This window comes from Engystomops pustulosus, chromosome 9 (genome assembly GCF_040894005.1).
Source record: "Engystomops pustulosus chromosome 9, aEngPut4.maternal, whole genome shotgun sequence".
NCBI classification, from domain to species: domain Eukaryota; kingdom Metazoa; phylum Chordata; class Amphibia; order Anura; family Leptodactylidae; genus Engystomops; species Engystomops pustulosus.
The window spans coordinates 92,632,421-92,652,404 of NC_092419.1; the positions used below are offsets into that span (position 1 = coordinate 92,632,421).

At 43.5% G+C, this 19,984-nt stretch overlaps 1 protein-coding gene across 3 annotated transcripts in view; it reads left to right on the top strand.

Annotated features, from left to right (window-relative positions):
* The first annotated feature begins 3,312 nt into the window (after nucleotides 1-3,312).
* The window catches only part of OLFML2A (olfactomedin like 2A), a 57,915-nt gene continuing 41,243 nt past the window's right edge, over nucleotides 3,313-19,984 (top strand). For 2 of the 3 annotated variants that reach the window (XR_011849626.1, XM_072123207.1), the window contains exon 1: nucleotides 3,314-3,485. Coding sequence is in view for 2 of the 3 variants with exons in the window: in XM_072123207.1 (XP_071979308.1) it covers nucleotides 3,417-3,485 (69 nt within the window). In the remaining variant the exon portion in view is untranslated. Of the gene's footprint in view, nucleotides 3,486-19,984 lie in introns of all 3 variants that reach the window. The other variant, XM_072123208.1, reaches the window with a different exon arrangement.

Sequence of the window (19,984 nt, forward strand, 5' to 3'; positions counted from 1 at the left end):
CTGAAGGACCCGGAGGAAACCCACGAAAACTCGGAGAGAACATTTTTGCAGAGGTTGACCTGGATGGGACTTAATTACTGACCATGCGCCCGGAACCTTTGCAATTTTTTCATAGGCCAGAAAAATGGCACACAAGGCATGTTAGATGTCCAAGGAATTTCATGGACAGCGCCTGCAAATGTGCCACCTGCTCAGAATAAGATTATCATAGTGTAGGAAGAATAAATTATCAGTGGCGCCATCTAGTGGCTTTGATACACAGTGCAATATGGTATCATTTTGATTATGTAATATTATGGATATTTTGCACCAACACCTCTGGCAAGTCACTTGTAACTAAACCGTGTCTTATCCTCTAGATGCCATAAAACTGCCAAGTGATGAGCAAAAACTGTCAAAAAAGTTTGTTTAGTAAAGCCACTAGATCGTACAATACTTAAAGGGGTTGTCCAGAGGTTGAAAAACAAGGCTGCTTTCTTCCAAAAACAGCTCTACACTGGACCATGAGTATATCGTAGTATTACAATTAAGTTCCAATCATCAGTATACAGCTGAACTGCAATACCAGCACAGACCATGGTCAGGGGGTTGGCGCTACTGTGGTCTCCATTCACTTCTATAGTAGCCGCAGCTGCAGTTACAGCTTCCAGCCACTACCCTGAGCTGCTTTTTACTTTGTACCTTTGAGGGGCGCGGTCACACGTTGTTTTTTGGTTGCGTTTTCATTGCGTTTTGTAATGCATTACAACAGCTGAGGAGAGGTGATTTGCCCAATTACATTGCTGTTAACATTTGCATTTACAAAACGCAATGTAAACACAAGCAAAACTCAACATGTGATTGCGCGCTTAGGGCGGTGGCACACATGGCGTTTTGAACTCGTTTTTAGGCCGGTTTTAAGCAGTCCATAAAAAACGCATCCTTTTTTTTCCATTTTTTGATTGATGATAATTGGGAAAAACAGACAAAAACTGATGCGTTTAAAAAAAAACACAATTTCCGTCGCGTGCATGCCAGCGCCGATGCGCCACAATCCGATCGCGTGCGCCAAAATCCCGGGGCAATTCAGGGAAAATCTGCACAAATCGGAAATATTCGTGTAACACGTCGGGAAAACGCGAATCGGGCCCTTAGTAAATGACCCCCATAGTTGAAGGTTTCAAATAGTGCCACACCTGTCCTCAGGTAGTGTGTGGAATAGCAGCTCAGACCAATACACATCAATGGAGCTGAGCTGCAGTACCAGATGCGAACCAGAGAGAAGTGGGGCGCTGTTTTTGGAAGAAAGAAGCCATTCTGTACAGAAGGTCAGTGTTACCGCTAGTTGTGGGAGATATGTAATGTAATGAAGTATGGAAAGGAGGAAGAACTGATGTAATTATGAGCAGCCGCTGTGTCCTCGTACCACACCATATCTGCGTGAGCGTGGCGAATGTTACAGATACTGTATTACTAATCCACTTAGCTCTGTGAAGTCTGGTCTAGTCACACATGTAAGCAGAGATCCAGCATGGCGGCTGTGTGTACAGAGCACGTGCGGGGGCCGTATGCTACATACAGTCTACACAACAGCAGCTCTCGGGGGTTGTCCTAGAGATGGTGACATCCATGGGACAGGGGATAAGTGTCAGAATACTGGGAGATTAACCTCATAAAAATAGATGAATACAAAGCATTCAGGCCGCGTTCACACTTTCCGTCACATTTTTGGCGTGTTTTCCTTGCACTTTAAAACTCAGCCAAAACGCCATGTGTGAACGCAGCCTCAGGGGGGGGAACCATCTTTCTACTATCATTGTGGGTCCTAGTGGTCAATCCCCAGACTCCTCTCTCCTATCCTGGGTTAAACTCTAAGGGCGCCTTCCCACATGGCGTTTCCGTCGTGTTTTTAAATGTATCCAAAACAAAAGTGGGAGGAGGTTTGTCCAAAACACATATACGTTTGCAATGAAACACATGCATTTAAGGCAGACTTGCGTTTTGGATGCGTTTAAAAACGCAACAAAAACGCCTTGTGGGAGGCGCGCTGAGGATGCTTTCACACGTGATGTAAACGCATGTGTTTACAAGCGCAATACAACAGCTGTACAGAGAAGATTTGTTCTCTGTATTAATTTTGTATTAATAGTTCTGCCGCTTTCTTGATATGTGAAGTGAAGCCTCCTGTCTTTTACCTCATCAGCCAGAGATTCCTGACCACAAAATGGCTGCAGATGGAGGGTCACGTCATCTGTACATGAACAATCGCCCTGCCAGGACCTTCTGATAGTATTCAAGAATATAAGATCAAGGTAAGTGTTCATGGACATATAGAGATCACATGACCCTTCACCTGCGGCCATTTTATGGACAGGATTCTCTGACTAAGGGTGAAGACACACATGGCGTTTTTAGGCCGTTTTTGGGCCGTTTTTAGTTAGTGCGTTTTCAGATCGTTAAAAACGCATGCGTTAAAAAACGCATGCGTTTTTTGAAAACGCATGCGTTTTTGACCAGTTTGAATTAAGATAATTGCTCAAACCTGTCAAAAACGCATGCGTTTTTCAAAAACGCATGCGGTTTTTAACGCATGCGTTTTTAACTATCTGAAAACGCACTAACTAAAAACGGCCTAAAAACGCCATGTGTGTCTTCACCCTAAGGCCGGCGGCACACGTGGCGTTGTGAACCCGTTTTTGGGCCATTTTTAAGAGTCCGTTAAAAAAAGCATGCGTTTTTCACCAGTTTTAATTAAGATAATTGGTAAAACCTGTCAAAAACGCATGCATTTTTGAAAAGGAAGCGGTTTTTTTAACGGACTGATTAAAAAAACGGCCCAAAAACGGGTTCAAAACGCCACGTGTGCTGCCGACCTTATGAGGTAAAAGACAGGATTCATTTTACATATCAAGAAAGTGGAGCAGAAAATATTAATGTATGGATATTGCTAAATACCTAATATACTGCCCCTCGCTCCACAATTACACACACATTACAAAAACCATGAGGTAAAGTGGCCAACCCAAAATGTCATACAGATTGAATGATCCCTTTAAAAGTGCTTTACTTTTTTTGATATTTGCACTTTTTTTGTACACCAGAAATCTGGCAACCCATAGGTGTCATTTTATTCCTAAATTTGTAGGAATAGTAGCATAATGCAGGGATGATCCTGAAGTGTTATTCCTGATTATGTTTGTGTCAGGAGAGGTCAGAGGTCCTCACTTCATAATGGTGTATTAGTCATGGGGGGGTTGGAGATGATGGGAGTAGTGTGGAGACAATCCTCTTAGAGGAGTTGTTGCTCTATGCTCCTCCTTTCCATCTGAAGAGGCCGGGAGACAGTGAGAGGGAATCAGAGGGAGGCAGCGCAGGGTGTCTGTAGCATCGCCCCTCAGCACCCAGTACATGACCAGGGTGGACTCTAAGCCGCGGACATGTGGGGATATATACAAAGTCTTCTCCTCTCCCTCCTCTTCTCCTCTCTAGTGACAGCAAACAGCAAGGTAGGAGCATTCACATTATTCTCTACCGAGTTTCGCCAACAATGGGAAAGGGGTTTTCCAGGAAACTTGTGTGATGATAGATGTCCCCTCCTGTGCCGGTGGCTTTATCACAATACTGTCACAATGGGCTATGCAGAACAGTAGGCAGATACTAAAGTTATGTCTATTTCCATGTAACTATGACATCCCCTCGCCCGGCTTTGTATGACATCTCATCTCTTAGGTTTTGACTGATTAAACCAGATGAATTAGACCCAAATATTTCGGTATAATCACGGCTTGTACTGGACTGAGCTCCTTAATTCCAGCAGCTGTTCTCCCAGATGAGCTATTGCTAGGGGCTTTCTACTTGGAGAGATGGGTGGCAGGTGTGCAGTTATGTGACCGAATCATGGGGGGTACAAACTTATTTGGGGGTATATGGCAGTGCCATTACTCTGCAGCTATCAGTAGATATTATATTCTACACAAAACTAACTACACAATGTAATATTGACTTTGTTATTGAATTCTCTGGTTAGACTTTCTTTCTGCAAGTTGTGATAAGGCGCTGTTCACACGTTGTTATTGTGTACACATATGACCATACATGAAATGTCTACATGCTGATCTTTGGATCCTGAATATTACCAAAAAAATTGTGCTGCTCTACCTTCTCTTGTAGCACAGCACATAATCCCACGTATATTTATTATTATTATGGGTCGTATCTATGTCTATGACATATGTCGGAGCCTTCTGTTGAGGATGTATACCAGCAGGTCACCCAGATGTCTGTGTAAGGGGATAGCACAGCAGACACTTAGCTTGTACCAGTCTTGTAGGGTTGTACAGTAAAATATCAAATAATCTTGCTTGAAAGAAAATGCAAAAATTGTGATATTGTGTTATTAAATTTGGCAGAGCCTAAAGAGACCGTTACTGCACACAAATAAGTAATAAGTAATTGCTCAACTGGTGAACATAGTGAATTCTGCCAAAAAACAATGTCAGCCCTGCTATGTCAGACAACTGTTGCTGTTCCGTCAATTATACGTCAACAAAATACATGTAAGATGGTTAGATCAAAGTTATAATATATCCGAGTGTATCGCTTCACTATGTCATTATAGCTGAGACCGCAGTGCATTCACCATACCAAGACCCCTTCTTATATGGGGGTATAGGGCAGTGCCATTAACACAGGTAGCATGTGCATCTATCTGTTGATATTATATTCTACATTAAACTATCTACACAATGTAATATTGAATGTGTCATTGAATTCTATGGTTAGACATACTGATAACTTTCTTTCTGCAAGTATCTATCTATCTATCTATCTATCTATCTATCTATCTATCTATCTATCTATCTATCTATCTATCTATCTATCTCCACAACTAAGTCCAAAAATAGGCAGCATTCGCAGATAAGGTGAAAAAATCAAGCAGTGAAACTTTATTCCATATGCGATGTTTTGGTGGTGGCACCCACCTTTTTCAAGCACCAGAAAGGTGGATGCCACAACCGAAACGTCACATATGGAATAAAGTTTCACCGCTTGATTTTTTCACCTTATCTGCGAATGCTGCCTATTTTTGGACTTAGTTGTGGAGATCTGTTGCCACAGATCATACGGCTTTGCACCAACCTTCTCTGTGATTGTGCTGCTCTGGTTTTTCCATATTTTTATCCATCTGTCTATCTCTCTCCCTCTCTATCTCTCTCTATCTATCTCTTTATCCATCTATCTATGTCTAATGACATACAGTATACCAGAATCTACGTGTGCTGGTACACTATGTCACTATAGATGGATCTGTAGTTCATTTACTATACCAACACCCCCTCAAGATCCAGACTAAGGACTATGTCACATGAGTGATTCCCCAGCAGTATAACAAAGCCAGCAAATTGTCTGCTGTTTGACATTGTACTCAATGGGGCAGAAAATCCTTGCGTTGGTTTCCCTAAAGAGGCCAGTCATTGAGTAACTAAAAGTTACCCAGAATCAGGCCAATGCTGTGTTATTCATGGAAAGTGTATATCTTTTACTGCCATATTCCTATGAAGGGATCACTTTACTACAAAATCTTGGCCAATATTATATAGATTGGTAGAGTGAAGATTTATTGTTCCAGCCCATTCACTTATAGTAGCACCCTGTCACAGGTATCCTACTTCAGTAACTAATTCCTTACCGTTACATACAGAGAATGGGACTAAAAAGTCTTGCAGAAAGTTTGCACTATTTAATCTTCCTAGTTTGTCTTGGGGTTGACCATAGAGGGGCACATTTACTTACCCGGACCTGTCGCGATCCCCAATCCGGACTGTCCGACAAGGATGAAGTGCGGCGTGATTCACCGTGATCGTGCGCCGATATCCTGCATGTGTCGCTTCCCTGCTCAGGTCCCCTGGAGTTCACCTTCTTCTTCCAGGTGTATGTAAGTGCATGTCTTGCGACACAATTTGAATGTTCAATCCTGCGCTTAGTCCGAATCAGTCGGGTTGTCCGACGGCTCGCCCCCTCATTTGTGTTGCATGAAAGACGTTGGCGATTCCGCCAAAAACCTCTGTTAAATGCGGTGCAAATTGGAAATAGTCGGGGAACCCTATGGAAATGCAGTGTGCGGACCCTTAGTAAATGTGCTCCAGTGAGTATGAACTAGATGGGGGGCATTTATTTCAGTCTTTCAAACGGAAAACTGGCAGTATTTTTCTCTTTTCCTCTCTGTGCTTCTTGCACCTGAATTTATGAAATGTTGTATCGTAATATTGGTGTTTTCCGATACCCTCGACTTGTTCTAATTTTGGGCGTTAATTTTGAGAATCCACCAGTTTTCTGGCGCTTCTATTTTTCTGGCACAAGTTGTGGCACAAAAAGAGCGCAGCTAAACCTTTCAGTCCTTGTGCCAATTCATTCATCCCTTGCACCACAAACTTATATCCCACTGAAAAATATAGCGCCACACTGCACCAAAATTAATAAATGCCCCTCAATGGGGGTCATTTACTAAGGGCCCGAATCGCGTTTTCCCGACGTGTTACCCGAATATTTCCGATTTGCGCCGATTGTACCTAAATTGCCCCGGGATTGTGTCGCACGCGATCGGATTGTGGTGCATCGGCTCCGGCATGTGCGCGACGGAAATCCGGGGGCATGGCCGAACGAAAACCCGACGTATTCGGAAAAACCGAAAAAGTGTCGCTTGGGGAGCGCTTACCTTCACCTGGTCCGAGGTGGTCCAGAGCAGAGAACGCGCCGCTGGATCGCGAATGGGCCGGGTAAGTAAATCTGCCCCAATGTGTCAGGGACTGGACAGCCCTGTCTGTTCGGTGCCCCTTGCATTATGACTTCACAGCTCCCTGCCAGGGATACACATCAGTCTACCAAGACAAGGGAAAGTGTTGTGTCCTTTCATCATGTAATTCTATGACTACTGCAGTTACTTTATAGCAGGGGTCAACCAGTCACTTTGACCAACTGCCCCTTCAAGCTAAATGGCGATTCTAAAATCTATAAAAACAAAGCTAAAAGGAGTAATCTACCTTTAGCATTAGGTGGGGTTCTTGCCAAACAGATTTGTTGCTTTGAGATATGGACTTTGCAGTCTGCTTTGGATTGAGGAGTGTACATGTGTATGGTGGGGGTTGTGCATGTGTATGGTGGGGGTTGTGCATGTGTATGGTGGGGGTTGTGCATGTGTATGGTGGGGGGTGTGCATGTGTGTGGTGGGGATGTGCATGTGTATGGTGGGGGGTGTGCATGTGTATGGTGGGGGGTGTGCATGTGTGTGGTGGGGGTGTGCATGTGTGTGGTGGGGGTGTGCATGTGTATGGTGGGGGTGTGCATGTGCATGGTGGGGGTTGTGCATGTGCATGGCGGGGGTTGTGCATGTGCGTGCCGGGGTTGTGCATGTGCATGGCGGGGGTTGTGCATGTGTATGACGGGGGTTGTGCATGTGTGTGGTGGGGGTGTGCATGTGTGTGGCGGGGGGTGTGCATGTGTATGGTGGGGGGTGTGCATGTGCGTGGTGGGGGTTGTGCATGTGCGTGGTGGGGGTTGTGCATGTGCGTGGTGGGGGGTGTGCATGTGCGTGGTGGGGGGTGTGCATGTGCGTGGTGGGGGGTGTGCATGTGCGTGGTGGGGGGTGTGCATGTGCGTGGTGGGGGGTGTGCATGTGCGTGGTGGGGGGTGTGCATGTGCGTGGTGGGGGTTGTGCATGTGCGTGGTGGGGGTTGTGCATGTGCGTGGTGGGGGTTGTGCATGTGTATGGCGGAGGTGTGCATGTGTATGGCGGAGGTGTGCATGTGTATGGAGGTGGTGTGCATGTGTATGAAGGTGGTGTGCATGTGTATGGTGGAGGTGTGCACGTGTATGAAGGTGGTGTGCATGTGTATAGCGGAGGTGTGCATGTGTATGAAGGTGGTGTGCATGTGTATGGTGGGGGTGTGCATGTGTAGGGTGCGGGTGTGTATGGCGGAGGTGTGCATGTGAATGAAGGTGGTGTGCATGTGAATGAAGGTGGTGTGCATGTGTATAGCGGAGGTGTGCATGTGCATGGCGAGGGTATGTATGGCGGAGGTTTGCTTGTTTATGGCAGGGGGTGCATGTGTACGGCGTACACGGTGCATGTGTACGGCGGGGGCGTGCATGTGTGCGGCGGGGGCGTGCATGTGTGCGGCGGGGGCGTGCATGTGTGCGGCGGGGGCGTGCATGTGTACGGCGGGGGCGTGCATGTGTATGGTGGGGTGTGCATGTGTATGGCGGGGGCGTGCATGTGTATGGAGAAGGTGGGCATGTGTATGGAGAAGGTGTGTATGGTGAAGGCGTGCATGTGTATGGTGAAGGCGTGCATGTGTATGGCGGGGGCCTGCATGTGTATGGTGAAGGCGTGCATGTGTATGGTGAAGGCGTGCATGTGTATGGCGGGGGCGTGCATGCGTATGGCGCGGGCGTGCATGCGTATGGCGGGGGCGTGCATGTGTATGGCGGGGGCGTGCATGGCGGGGGCGTGCATGTGTATGGCGGAGGCGTGCATGTGTATGGCGGGGGCGTGCATGTGTACGGCGGGGCGTGCATGTGTACGGCGGGGGCGTGCATGTGTACGGCGGGGGCCTGCATGTGTACGGCGGGGGCCTGCATGTGTACGGCGGGGGCCTGCATGTGTATGTTATGTGTACATCAGCTATCCTAAGTGTATGACCTGATGCAGTCTAATGTTTCATCCCTACAAACTCTTTGAAGTATTTTCTGGCTAACCAATGACTTATGACCTTATTTACTGTGTGTCCTGAAACTAATGTACTGTACCCATCCATCCCCAAATTCTTGGCTTCTGTTTAATCTGGAATCTTGTGGTTAGGACAGTAAAAACCCATTGGATGTGGACAGCTGCTTCACATAACTCTTCATACAGCAGAGACCTAAAACCTCAGTCCCAGGGCAGATACATTATTATTATACATCAGTGATGGCTAACCTATGGCACTGGTGCCAGAGGTGGCACTCGGAGCCCTTTCTGCGGGCACTCGGGCCATCACCAGAGATGACTCCAGGTATCTTCCTGCAGTCCCAGACAGCCCAGGACTTGCTGTGCACAGAGCTATTTTAAAGTGACAGCTGTACCTGGGACTATTTTCTGCTTTATTGGTGTCCTCAGGTGCTGGTATCAACGAAAACTGAGACCGAGAAGGGAGTATAATTCACAAATTACATTTTTGAGTTGGCACTTTGCGATAAATAAGCAGGGCTTTGTTGTAGTTTGGGCACTCGGTCTCTAAAAGGTTTGCCATCACTGTTATACATTATTGTATCAACTGAAATTAACACAAAGCAACATTGTATTTCTTTATTATATTTTATTGGTGAACTATGGAGTAAAATAAATAGAAAACTTACAATGTGTCAAAACTGAACCAAGTTTTTTAACAGTATACCTAATTTGTGAGTGTAAATGTATTATTCAGTCACAAGAGAAACAATCAGGGAGAATGTGGTAACAATGGGGCAAATAGCACTTGCTATATCTAGTGGTGACATAAGCCCTTTCCACTCAGCGGGGGCATGCATGAGAAATGGGACATGAATTGTCAAATGTAATCCCATTTAAATGCAGGCAGTAGATTAGGAAATGCTGAGCGGATTGTATATAGTGTCCTATCTGCAGGTAGAATGTTATAGAGCAGGAGGAGCTCAGCAGATTGTTCATAGTGTCCTATCTGTAGGCAGCATGTTATAGAGCAGGAGGAGCTGAGCAGATTGTACATGGTGTCCTATCTGTACGCATCATGTTATAGAGCAGGAGGAGATCGTATATCATGTCTTATCTGCATGTAGAATGTTATAGAGCAAGAGTAGCTGAGCTGACTGTACTTAGTGTCATATTTGGAGGCAGCATGTTATAGAGCAGGAGGAGCTGAGCAGACTGTACATAGTGTCCAATCTGCATGCAGCATGTTATAGAGCATGAGGAGCTGAGAAGATTGTACATAATGTGAGTACACATTTTGTTTTTTTCTTATAGGCTGGACATTCCTCATGCAGGGGCTACAGGCTATATAATGGGGGTAGGGGTTGCAGGCTATATACTGACATGCCACAAAACAGGCGCAAACAGCGTAATAAATGTCTCCCAATGTGCTTTCATGTGTCCACATGCACTGTCTTTCTGTCTAACTTGTGCACATACACGGAGCCAATCTGATCCTGCAGAGCTACAGATCCAGTGCTGCTCTTCTTCTAAACACTACAGCTTGTTCCATGAGCTGTGTAATACGTGCTGGTCCTGACCCGCCATACACAAGAGTGCTGCTTTTTTTAGATTTTTTTTTTTTGACATCCTAAAAACCCCTTGAAGTTTGGGAGTTGAGGTGGTTGTGACACTTCAGATTCTAAGTTGGGAAAGGTCATGTTCATTATACGCTTTCCAATATCCGATAAGGACCTCACCGATTTATGGTTAATCTACTGAGATGGCAGCCTGAATATGTGTGCCGTGTCACGTGGCGGTCTATGGGAGTGTTTTCCTGAGGAATTTTACCTGCCCCCATTTATTTATATCAACTCAATTAAAATTCTTGTCATAATTAGCGAAGGGGCCGCTCACAAAAGCTGCAGATGTGACACTTGAGACGCGCCGTAGACAGGAAATTCTTATCATAAACTATAAACACGTTAGTCTCCCTTTAATCCCTTGAAACGCAATCTGCTGCGAAAGCTTTGACTCGCGAAAGTGGTTTTGCCAAGTGCTTTTACCACACATTAGTGGACGCATCATGTCTATGATCCTTTTCCTGAGGTTATACTAAATTACAGGAAAATTACAGTGTAGTCACGATGGGGAATTTGGCAATTTGGGATGGAGTGAAATCTGCCCTCGAGTCAAACAAATACTTCTTGGATGTGGGAGGATATATTTCCGAAAAATGGGGCACATTTACCTACCCCTGTCTGGACTGTCTGATGTGGATGATCATGAAGATGATCATGAAGATAGAGCGCCTGATTTCCTGCATGTGTCGCTTCCCCGCTCAGGTCCCCGGAGTTCACCTTCTTCTTCCTGGTACATGTAAGTGCTTGGCTTGCGACACAAATTTAAATGTTAAATCCCACGCTCAGTCCGAATCCGCCGGATCGTCCCACGGCCCGCCCCCCAATTTCTGTCAATCCCCGGCACGATCCCTGAAAAGTCGGGAAAACCGATGAAAATGCGGCTGCGGGACCCTTAGTAAATAAGCCCCAATATGTTTATGTATACTGTGATAAATATGATTAAAGGAGTCGCCTCATTAATAAATGCCTAAATAATAAATAAATATTTAGTGGAAGAAAATGGCCGCAATGTTTTATTATTGCGTAACCAAAACATTGACATTCAAATAATTTTAATAATAAATATTATATAATTCTAACTGGAAAGTTTTAATATATATAGGCTAAGGAAAAGGCAGCACTCCAAAATCCATAGTAAAAGGGTGAAACTTTATTCCATCAGTGCAACATTTCAGTGTGGTGACACACCTTTTTCAAGCATATATATATAGAGGAGGTCCTGTGGATATTGGTAATTTACTGTACTTTTGCCCTTGGCTACAATGATCAGCTGTAACAGTTATCACAGGTGTCTGTAATTAAGATTTATTATTAATCCTGATTCTTATGACAATCCAACATTTTTAAAATCCAGTTGTCAACGAGTCTCCCCAGCTTGAGCTAGAAGACAACAACAATTTTTTAATGAAAATTGGGAGGCGGGAATGGAGCACGCAACATGTTATCATAAGACCCCCCCCCCCTGAACATCAAGAAGGCTCAGATGACGCCCCAATGGACTGAAACCTCCAGAAGTATGTTATGTCAATTAACCCCGTGCTGCCAACTGGTCTAGAGGGATTACTGCAGTGTGCAGCCGCCGCATACCCCGAATATCCTGTGTGGTCCTTTCCCCTCTTAGTAATTTTGAAGGTTCTTATACCAATTAGTTGAGTGATGTTTTAGAAATAATCTCTCCTGACATGTCTGCTTAGTTAAAGCCTGTACTCCACACCAAATAGACTCTTACTTATATGTAGGGAAATAAGCAATACCAATGTTTGCCGGCCTGACGGAGGCGAAATGGACTTATTCTGAGCATTCATTTTTATTCTACTTCTATTTTTTTTACAGTTTCTAAAATTTGGGCATCACAACTTTGCCAGTTAGCCAAGAGAAACATGCAGCGTAAGGAAATCCCTAATCTATGATTCACAGGGAAGGATTACAGAAATCTTCCAAAAGTATATTTATTCCTTAAAGGATGATTATGCAATAACCTCATAAAATACATACAAATTGGGGCTCATGTACCTACATGCACCAGGAAGAAGAAGGTGAACGCTGTCGGACCTGAGCGAGGAAGCGACACATGCAGAATATCGGGCGCACGATCTTAGTCAATCGCGGCACAGTGCATTATTGTCAGACAATGCACTTCGGGTGAACTCCGTCGGACGGGTAAGTAAATGTGCCCCAGTGTTTTCTTCTTGAATTACAATGAACTAATTATAACATTAGGGTTCTATAAGGTCAAATGTTAGACACCATCCTACCCACCTGTAATGGGATCCTTATGAATATAGAGGTCATGGAAGAGATTTATCATACACTGGCGCCCGTCTGTCCGTGTATGATGAAATACCTGCCCCTCTGGCACCGCCGGATACATCAAGATGTATGAAATCCCAGGAGATTATATGGAAGGTCGTTTAGCCAATTAGTAGATGTAACGATCTGGTGCCTAAGCCATTGATTGGCTGACCTGCTTCCTGTATTGCTTCCTGAAGTGTCAGGAAATACACAGGAAGTAAACTGCAACAGGCACCGGAAGTGCCGGTACAATTGTGGGCAAATAACATTTTGTAGACCCTCTTTCACAAGAAGTATTGTACGATGAGGACTGAGAGTTATGTTTATCAAATGATCGGGGAGTGAGAAGTCTGAGAAATAGTTACTTATTTCCCAATATTAACCTATTAATATCCTTCTTCTTTAATGAATGCTTATGTTTGGGAAAATAACTTTGGAACATGTTTTCTTATATCTGTTTAGGTTCCCATTCTGTAAAATACAATGTACATGATGGGGGATAGGTGTCTAATCTGTGGGGTTCAGACGCCAGACACCCCTATAGTGGTAATACATGGCTTCTCCTGTGTGGATGTGACGTAGTCTCCCAACTGTTCCTGGTATATTATTGTAATAGGAAAGAAGGTCTCACACTTTCACCCTCCCATAAAAGAGGTGGGACGGTGATTAAATGTTCCAGTTCAATCCTCCTGGGTGTAGGTGTTTCTCGGCTGCCTACGTAAGGGGGATTTCATTATTAGACATGGTCGCCGGGGTCAAATGACATTAACTTTTCTTGGGCTGGGCATTCCCAGCTTTGCTAAGGAAAACAATCAAATGAGTGCAAGTAAATGACGTGGAATGAGAACCTAACAAAACAAAATAAGGCACATTTTCTACTACACCATTGAATAGTCTAATGCACACCACTGGATGATTCTAGTTGTAGCAAAAACCTTTGTAAATCAGACTCCAAAATTTAAAAGGGCAGATTTATAGACCTGGCTAAAAGAACCAGGAACTATCAAAAATGAAAGTTTCATTGAACCAGTTCCTATGGATGATGCAGAGAACTTTTTGTAGACAACCCTTTGCATACATGCTCAATTTTTTGAAGGGTCTAGTAAGAGGGGCATAGTCATTCCATTTTATCCATCTGCCATATATATTTATATACATTTCTTCAATTTGATGTTATAAATATGAAGGTAATTTCCCATAAATGTAATCATATGATCCCTTAAAAATGAGATTGTTATCTTTAGATACGACCAGCACTGCTAACATGATTGCGCATGTTCCACAGTCATCCAGTGGTAATGAACGCTGAATCCAGGTTGGCCGGGCAGGGCTCAATAGCACATGTGTGGCTGTCGCTGCCAGAGTGGTCGTATCCAAGGACAACTATCTTGTTTCTAAGTTACAACATGACTACATTTATGGAAATGATGTTCCCACAAGTAACTTTTTTTTAATAACATGCAATTGAAGAAATGTATATATATATGGTAGATTAATTTAATTAAATATAAATGCCCAGATGGGAATACCCCAAGCAGCCCTAATTCTCTACAATACAAAGTAAAGGGTTGAAGAACCAAAAAGTTCTCAATCCTCAGCATCTTGCTCATAACTATTTTTCCCTCCTTGAAAACATTCACACCAATTGTACCCATGAGTTAGTGTTTTTTGGTTTTTACATAATTTGGGAATCCATCACATTTTGCTTTGGTCCCAGAAGGCTAAGTTTGCTTAAGCGAAGTTGACATTCTTTATAATGAACATGTAACAGACATAAGAACTCATGGGCATATATACAAAGACAATAGTTTTCTAGCAACCAAACAAAAGCATTAGCTTTAGTATAAGATTTCTATCCATAATAATTGACGGATGCAGAATTTCCTGTCCTTCACACGTTGGTGTTTGAAGAATTCTTAGGAAAACCTTAGACTCCGTTCCTCTAAAAAGCTTTTCCTCATACACCCACTTGTGAAATATCAGATGGACAAACAAGTCTCACAGAGTCATAGCTGGAATCCCCCGGGCCCCAGAGTAAGATTTAATTTCCCTGTTACTACATGTGGACCTGTGATGCCAGTACAGTCTTGTTAAAGGAATATTATGCAGGTCCAAGTCTCTCCACATCCAGGTTTCTGGACTCAAAAGTCCATTTGATACGTATGTGTTGTGATGTGGGAATTATTAAGACATTCTTTTTCCTGACTGCTTTCTATGACATTTTTGGAAGTACAGACGGTCCCCTACTTAAGGACAACCCATCTTACAGATGGTTACAGAAGGACCTCTCTGCCCCCTGTGACCTCTGGTGAAGCTCTCTGGATGCTTTTTTTTTAGTCCCAGCTAAATCAGCTTTATTGATAATCCTTGGTCCCATTACAGCAAAAAAATTTGAAAATCCAATTGTCACTGGGCCAAAAATTTGCCTGGAGTTACATTTATAAACTATACAGTTCGGATTTACATACAAATTCAACTTAAGAACAAACCTAAAGCACCTATCTTGTATGTAAACCGGGTACTAGCTATAAAATATTAAGGATGAGTGGACAGGAGGCACCCAAAGTCTGGCTTCTGCATTTAGGCTTATTCCCCCACCCCTAACATCAGAGATCATGGTCAGTCTCGGTTCTAACTCTATAAATGCCACTGTCAAAGCCGGCAAAGATCTCTGAACGCTGGAAGCATTTGCATGCCAGCATTTACCCTGGGATCGTCGCTCCCTTATGGCATCACGGTCGCTCATGGGAAGAATGGCAGTTCTGGCATATAAAGGGTAATACCCGAGAATGGTGCCAATTTGCAGCAGAAGAAACAATATATAGGAAAAATTATATCAATAAAAAATTAAAAAATATCAAACCTATAAAGAGCAAAATACACAAAAAATACACTATTGAGCAAATACAACCCCAAAAATTAAGGTATAAAGTAGACCAGGGCCGATTCTAGCATATTTGCTGCCTGAGGCGAATATTAAAATGCTGCCTCCCCCCCCCACTCCCTGTTAAGTAAATCCTTAAACTTTACTAACAAGTAACAACCCTACAGACAGCTCCCTGACACTGTGTGACTGACTACAGGATCTGAGAGGCATTAGTGGCATCTAGTACCTTATAGATGACAATCTCTTCCATCAGGAGGACTTTATTCCGGGTTCTCCAATCCATGACGTATCACTGCTGAATTCACGGCCGGATATCTTCAGCTCCGTGCAGCATCTCCACCCGGCGTCCCTAAAAATACCACAGTCACTTACAGTATAAAGTCACCTGGAAAACAACACTGCGCTCCTAAATAATATATACCCCTCATAACACAACTGACCGCACGCTACCCCACATATAACACATCCCTTCATTATATAGGGATAAAATCTTGCCCCACATATACAGTCCCCTCCCAGCTTAGTAATATACTGTATCCCATATACAGCCCCTGCAGCTAAGTAATATACTGTACCCGATATACAGCCCCCCAGCTTAGTAATATACTGTATCCCATATACAGCCCCCCAGCTTAGTAATATACTGTATCCCATATACAGCCCCAGCTTAGTAATATACTGTATCCCATATACAGCCCCCAGCTTAGTAATATACTGTACCTGATATACAGCCCCCCCAGCTTAGTAATATACTGTATCCCATATACATCCCCCCAGCTTAGTAATATACTGTATCCCATATACAGCCTCCCAGCTTAGTAATATACTGTATCCCATATACAGCCCCTGCAGCTTAGTAATATACTGTATCCCATATACAGCCTCCCAGCTTAGTAATATACTGTATCCCATATACATCCCCCAGCTTTGTAATATACTGTATCCCATATACATCCCCCCAGCTTAGTAATATACTGTATCCCATATACAGCCCCCCAGCTTAGTAATATACTGTATCCCATATACAGCCCCTGCAGCTTAGTAATATACTGTATCCCATATACAGCCCCTGCAGCTTAGTAATATACTGTATCCCTTATACATCTCCCCAGCTTAGTAATATACTGTACCCCATATACATCTCCCCAGCTTAGTAATATACTGTATCCCTTATACAGCCCCTGCAGCTAAGTAATATACTGTATCCCATATACATCCCCCAGCTTAGTTATATACTGTACCCGATATACAGCCCCCCCAGCTTAGTAATATACTGTATCCCATATACAGCCCCAGCTTAGTAATATACTGTATCCCATATACAGCCCCTGCAGCTTAGTAATATACTGTATCCCATATACAGCCCCCCAGCTTAGTAATATACTGTATCCCATATACATCCCCCAGCTTAGTAATATACTGTACCCCATATACAGCCCCAGCTTAGTAATATACTGTATCCCATATACATCCCCCAGCTTAGTAATATACTGTACCCGATATACAGCCCCCCAGCTTAGTAATATACTGTATCCCATATACAGCCCCAGCTTAGTAATATACTGTATCCCATATACAGCCCCACAGCTTAGTAATATACTGTATCCCATATACAGCCCCCGCAGCTTAGTAATATACTGTACCCGATATACAGCCCCCCCCAGCTTAGTAATATACTTAGTAATATACTGTATATATAATATATACAGCACCCCCCAGTATAAAATGATTCTGGCCCCATATAATATATACTGAATCCCCCCCAGTATAAAATAATTATAGCCCCAAATAATATCTATAGCATCCCCCCCCCAGTATAAAATAATTATAGCCCCAAATAATATATATATAGCATCCCCCCCCAGTATAAAATAATTATAGCCCCAAATAATATCTATAGCATCCCCCCAGTATAAAATAATTATAGCCCCAAATAATATCTATAGCATCCCCCCCAGTATAAAATAATTATAGCCCCAAATAATATATATAGCGTCCCCCCCCAGTATAAAATAATTATAGCCCCAAATAATATCTATAGCATCCCCCCCAGTATAAAATAAGTATAGCCCCAAATAATATATATAGCGTCCCCCCCCAGTATAAAATAATTATAGCCCCAAATCCCCAAATAAAATATACAGAACCCCCCCCCCCCTAGTATAAAATAATTCTGGCCCCATATAATATCTATAGCATCCCCCCAGTATAAAACAATCATAGCCCCAAATAATATACATATAGCATTCCCCCCAATATAAAATAATTACGGTATAGCCCCAAATAATATAAATATATATTGCATCCCCCCCAGTATAAAATAATTATAGCCCCAAATAAAATGCATAGCATTCCATGATCGTTCCCCCCCTCCCCCCCACCCCCCAGTTTAAAATAATTCTGGCCCCATGTGATATATATAGCGCCCCCCCCCGCCCCCCCCGCAGTATTAATTATTAGCCACAATTAATTAAATACATGAAAAATAATAAAAATCATACTCACCTGCAGGCAGCTGCTCCCTCGGCGCGGCTCCGGTGTTCACGCGGCTCTCCTGTAAGCCCCGGCTCCGCACAGTGACACAGGCGGCGTGACGTCATGACGCCTGTGTCAGTGCTTAGAACGGAGCGACGCAGCTGCCGGAAAGGCGCTGCGTCGCTCCACATATAAATCGCGCCTGTGTCTTAAAGAGACAGGCGCGATTTATTTAGCTGGTGGGCGATTCGGGCGTTAATGGACGCCCGAATCGCCCACTTTAGAGCGGCGAATTTCGCCGCCCTTTACAGGGACCCGCATTCTGCCGCCTGAAGCGAGATTTTCATCTCGCCTCATGGCAGATGCGGCCCTGAAGTAGACAAATGTACAATATAAATATGAAATAGATACAAAGCATATACAATACAAACACCTACCATATTTTTTGGACTATAAGACGCACCGTCAATAAATGCCTGCTAAAACATCTAGGTTCATATATAAGGCGCACCGGATTATAAGGCGCACCTGATTATAAGGATGAATGACCTGCAGGTGGCAGTCCTGTGCACAGTTCAAGGCAGCTGTTGTCTGTAAGTACGGTTCATATATGAGGCGCACTGGACTATAAGGCGAACCTTTGATTTCTGAGAAAATCAAAGGATTTTTTGTGAGCCTTATAGTCCGAAAAATTACGGTACTTAGAAAAAAAAATCAAATCAGATACCCGTAAATTGTTTTACATTTTTTTGAGCTGGTTGCTGTATAATAATGTGCCATTACACACATAGTATACATCTATCCATGGTGCAAAGTTTCTTGAAAGTCCTCTTGGGATTGTTTCTAAGTAGGGCAGTGACTAACATATGGTTATCATTATGTCACTAGACTCAACCCCATCCCTGGAGAGCTGCCTATGTTCTTTACAGGTCATACTGAACTAACATATATGGGATAACATCTGCCCGCAGTGTAAATCAAGTCTTTTTACATTGCTGTGGGTTGACGGCCAACATATAGTTACACATCTCTGCATTTCTTCTTCTGTCCATCACTCTTTGGAAGGAAACCTGAGTCATAAAATCCACAATAAAAGTCATGCACAATAATTTTACTTGAAAAGAAAGCTTAAATGATATTGTAAAACATAAAACTCTGCAGGAAACAAAAAGAAACCCTCAAATAATATATTGGGGCACATTTACTGAGGGTCCACGGACCGCAATTCCGACGGGTTTTCCTGAATATTTCCATTTTGCGCTGAATTGCCCCAGGTTGCAATCAGATTGTGGCGCATCGGCGGCAGCTTGCACTCAACAGAAATCGGGGGTGGCCGTCAGACAACCCAACGGATTCTGAAATTAAAAAACTAAATTTGTCGCAAGATCAAGCACTCACATGCACCAGGAAGAAGAAGGTGAATTCTGGCAGACCTCGGTTCAGCAGCGACAGCTGCAGGAAATTGGATGCGCGACCTTAGTGAATTGTGCCGGACCCGAATCCTCGTCGGACAAGGCACCGCTGGATTGCGACAGTAAATGTGCCCCATTTAGTATGTGTGAATTTATTGACCTTGTGTATACAGTATAATACCCCTATACCAACCTGGTACCCTTAATTATAGTGATAGCTACCAGGACAATGTCTGGTAATTTGTCTTCTCCTCCTTGACCTGGCTATGTCTCTTGGCAGTCCCACAGATCCTTGTTTACTAACCATTCACATGCCCTATAGAATTGACTTCTTATACAAATAATTGTTATTCAATAGCAAAGGACATGGAACCTTAAACCTCTGGCAAACAGATGGTTTGGCTAGGAAAATCCTCCGGTGCAAGGACCTGCTGCTGTTACAGTCATTCTGATGAATATTCATCAATTTTTTCATGGAAAATCTGCCCAATAGATGACATTTATAGGGTATCTTCGTAAAACTAAACTCTTAATTTTAGTCATGTCACAAGGCAATATTATGAGTCGGACGTTGACTCACAAGGTCACTACCCTGTGGCTTCTTCCTACTGGT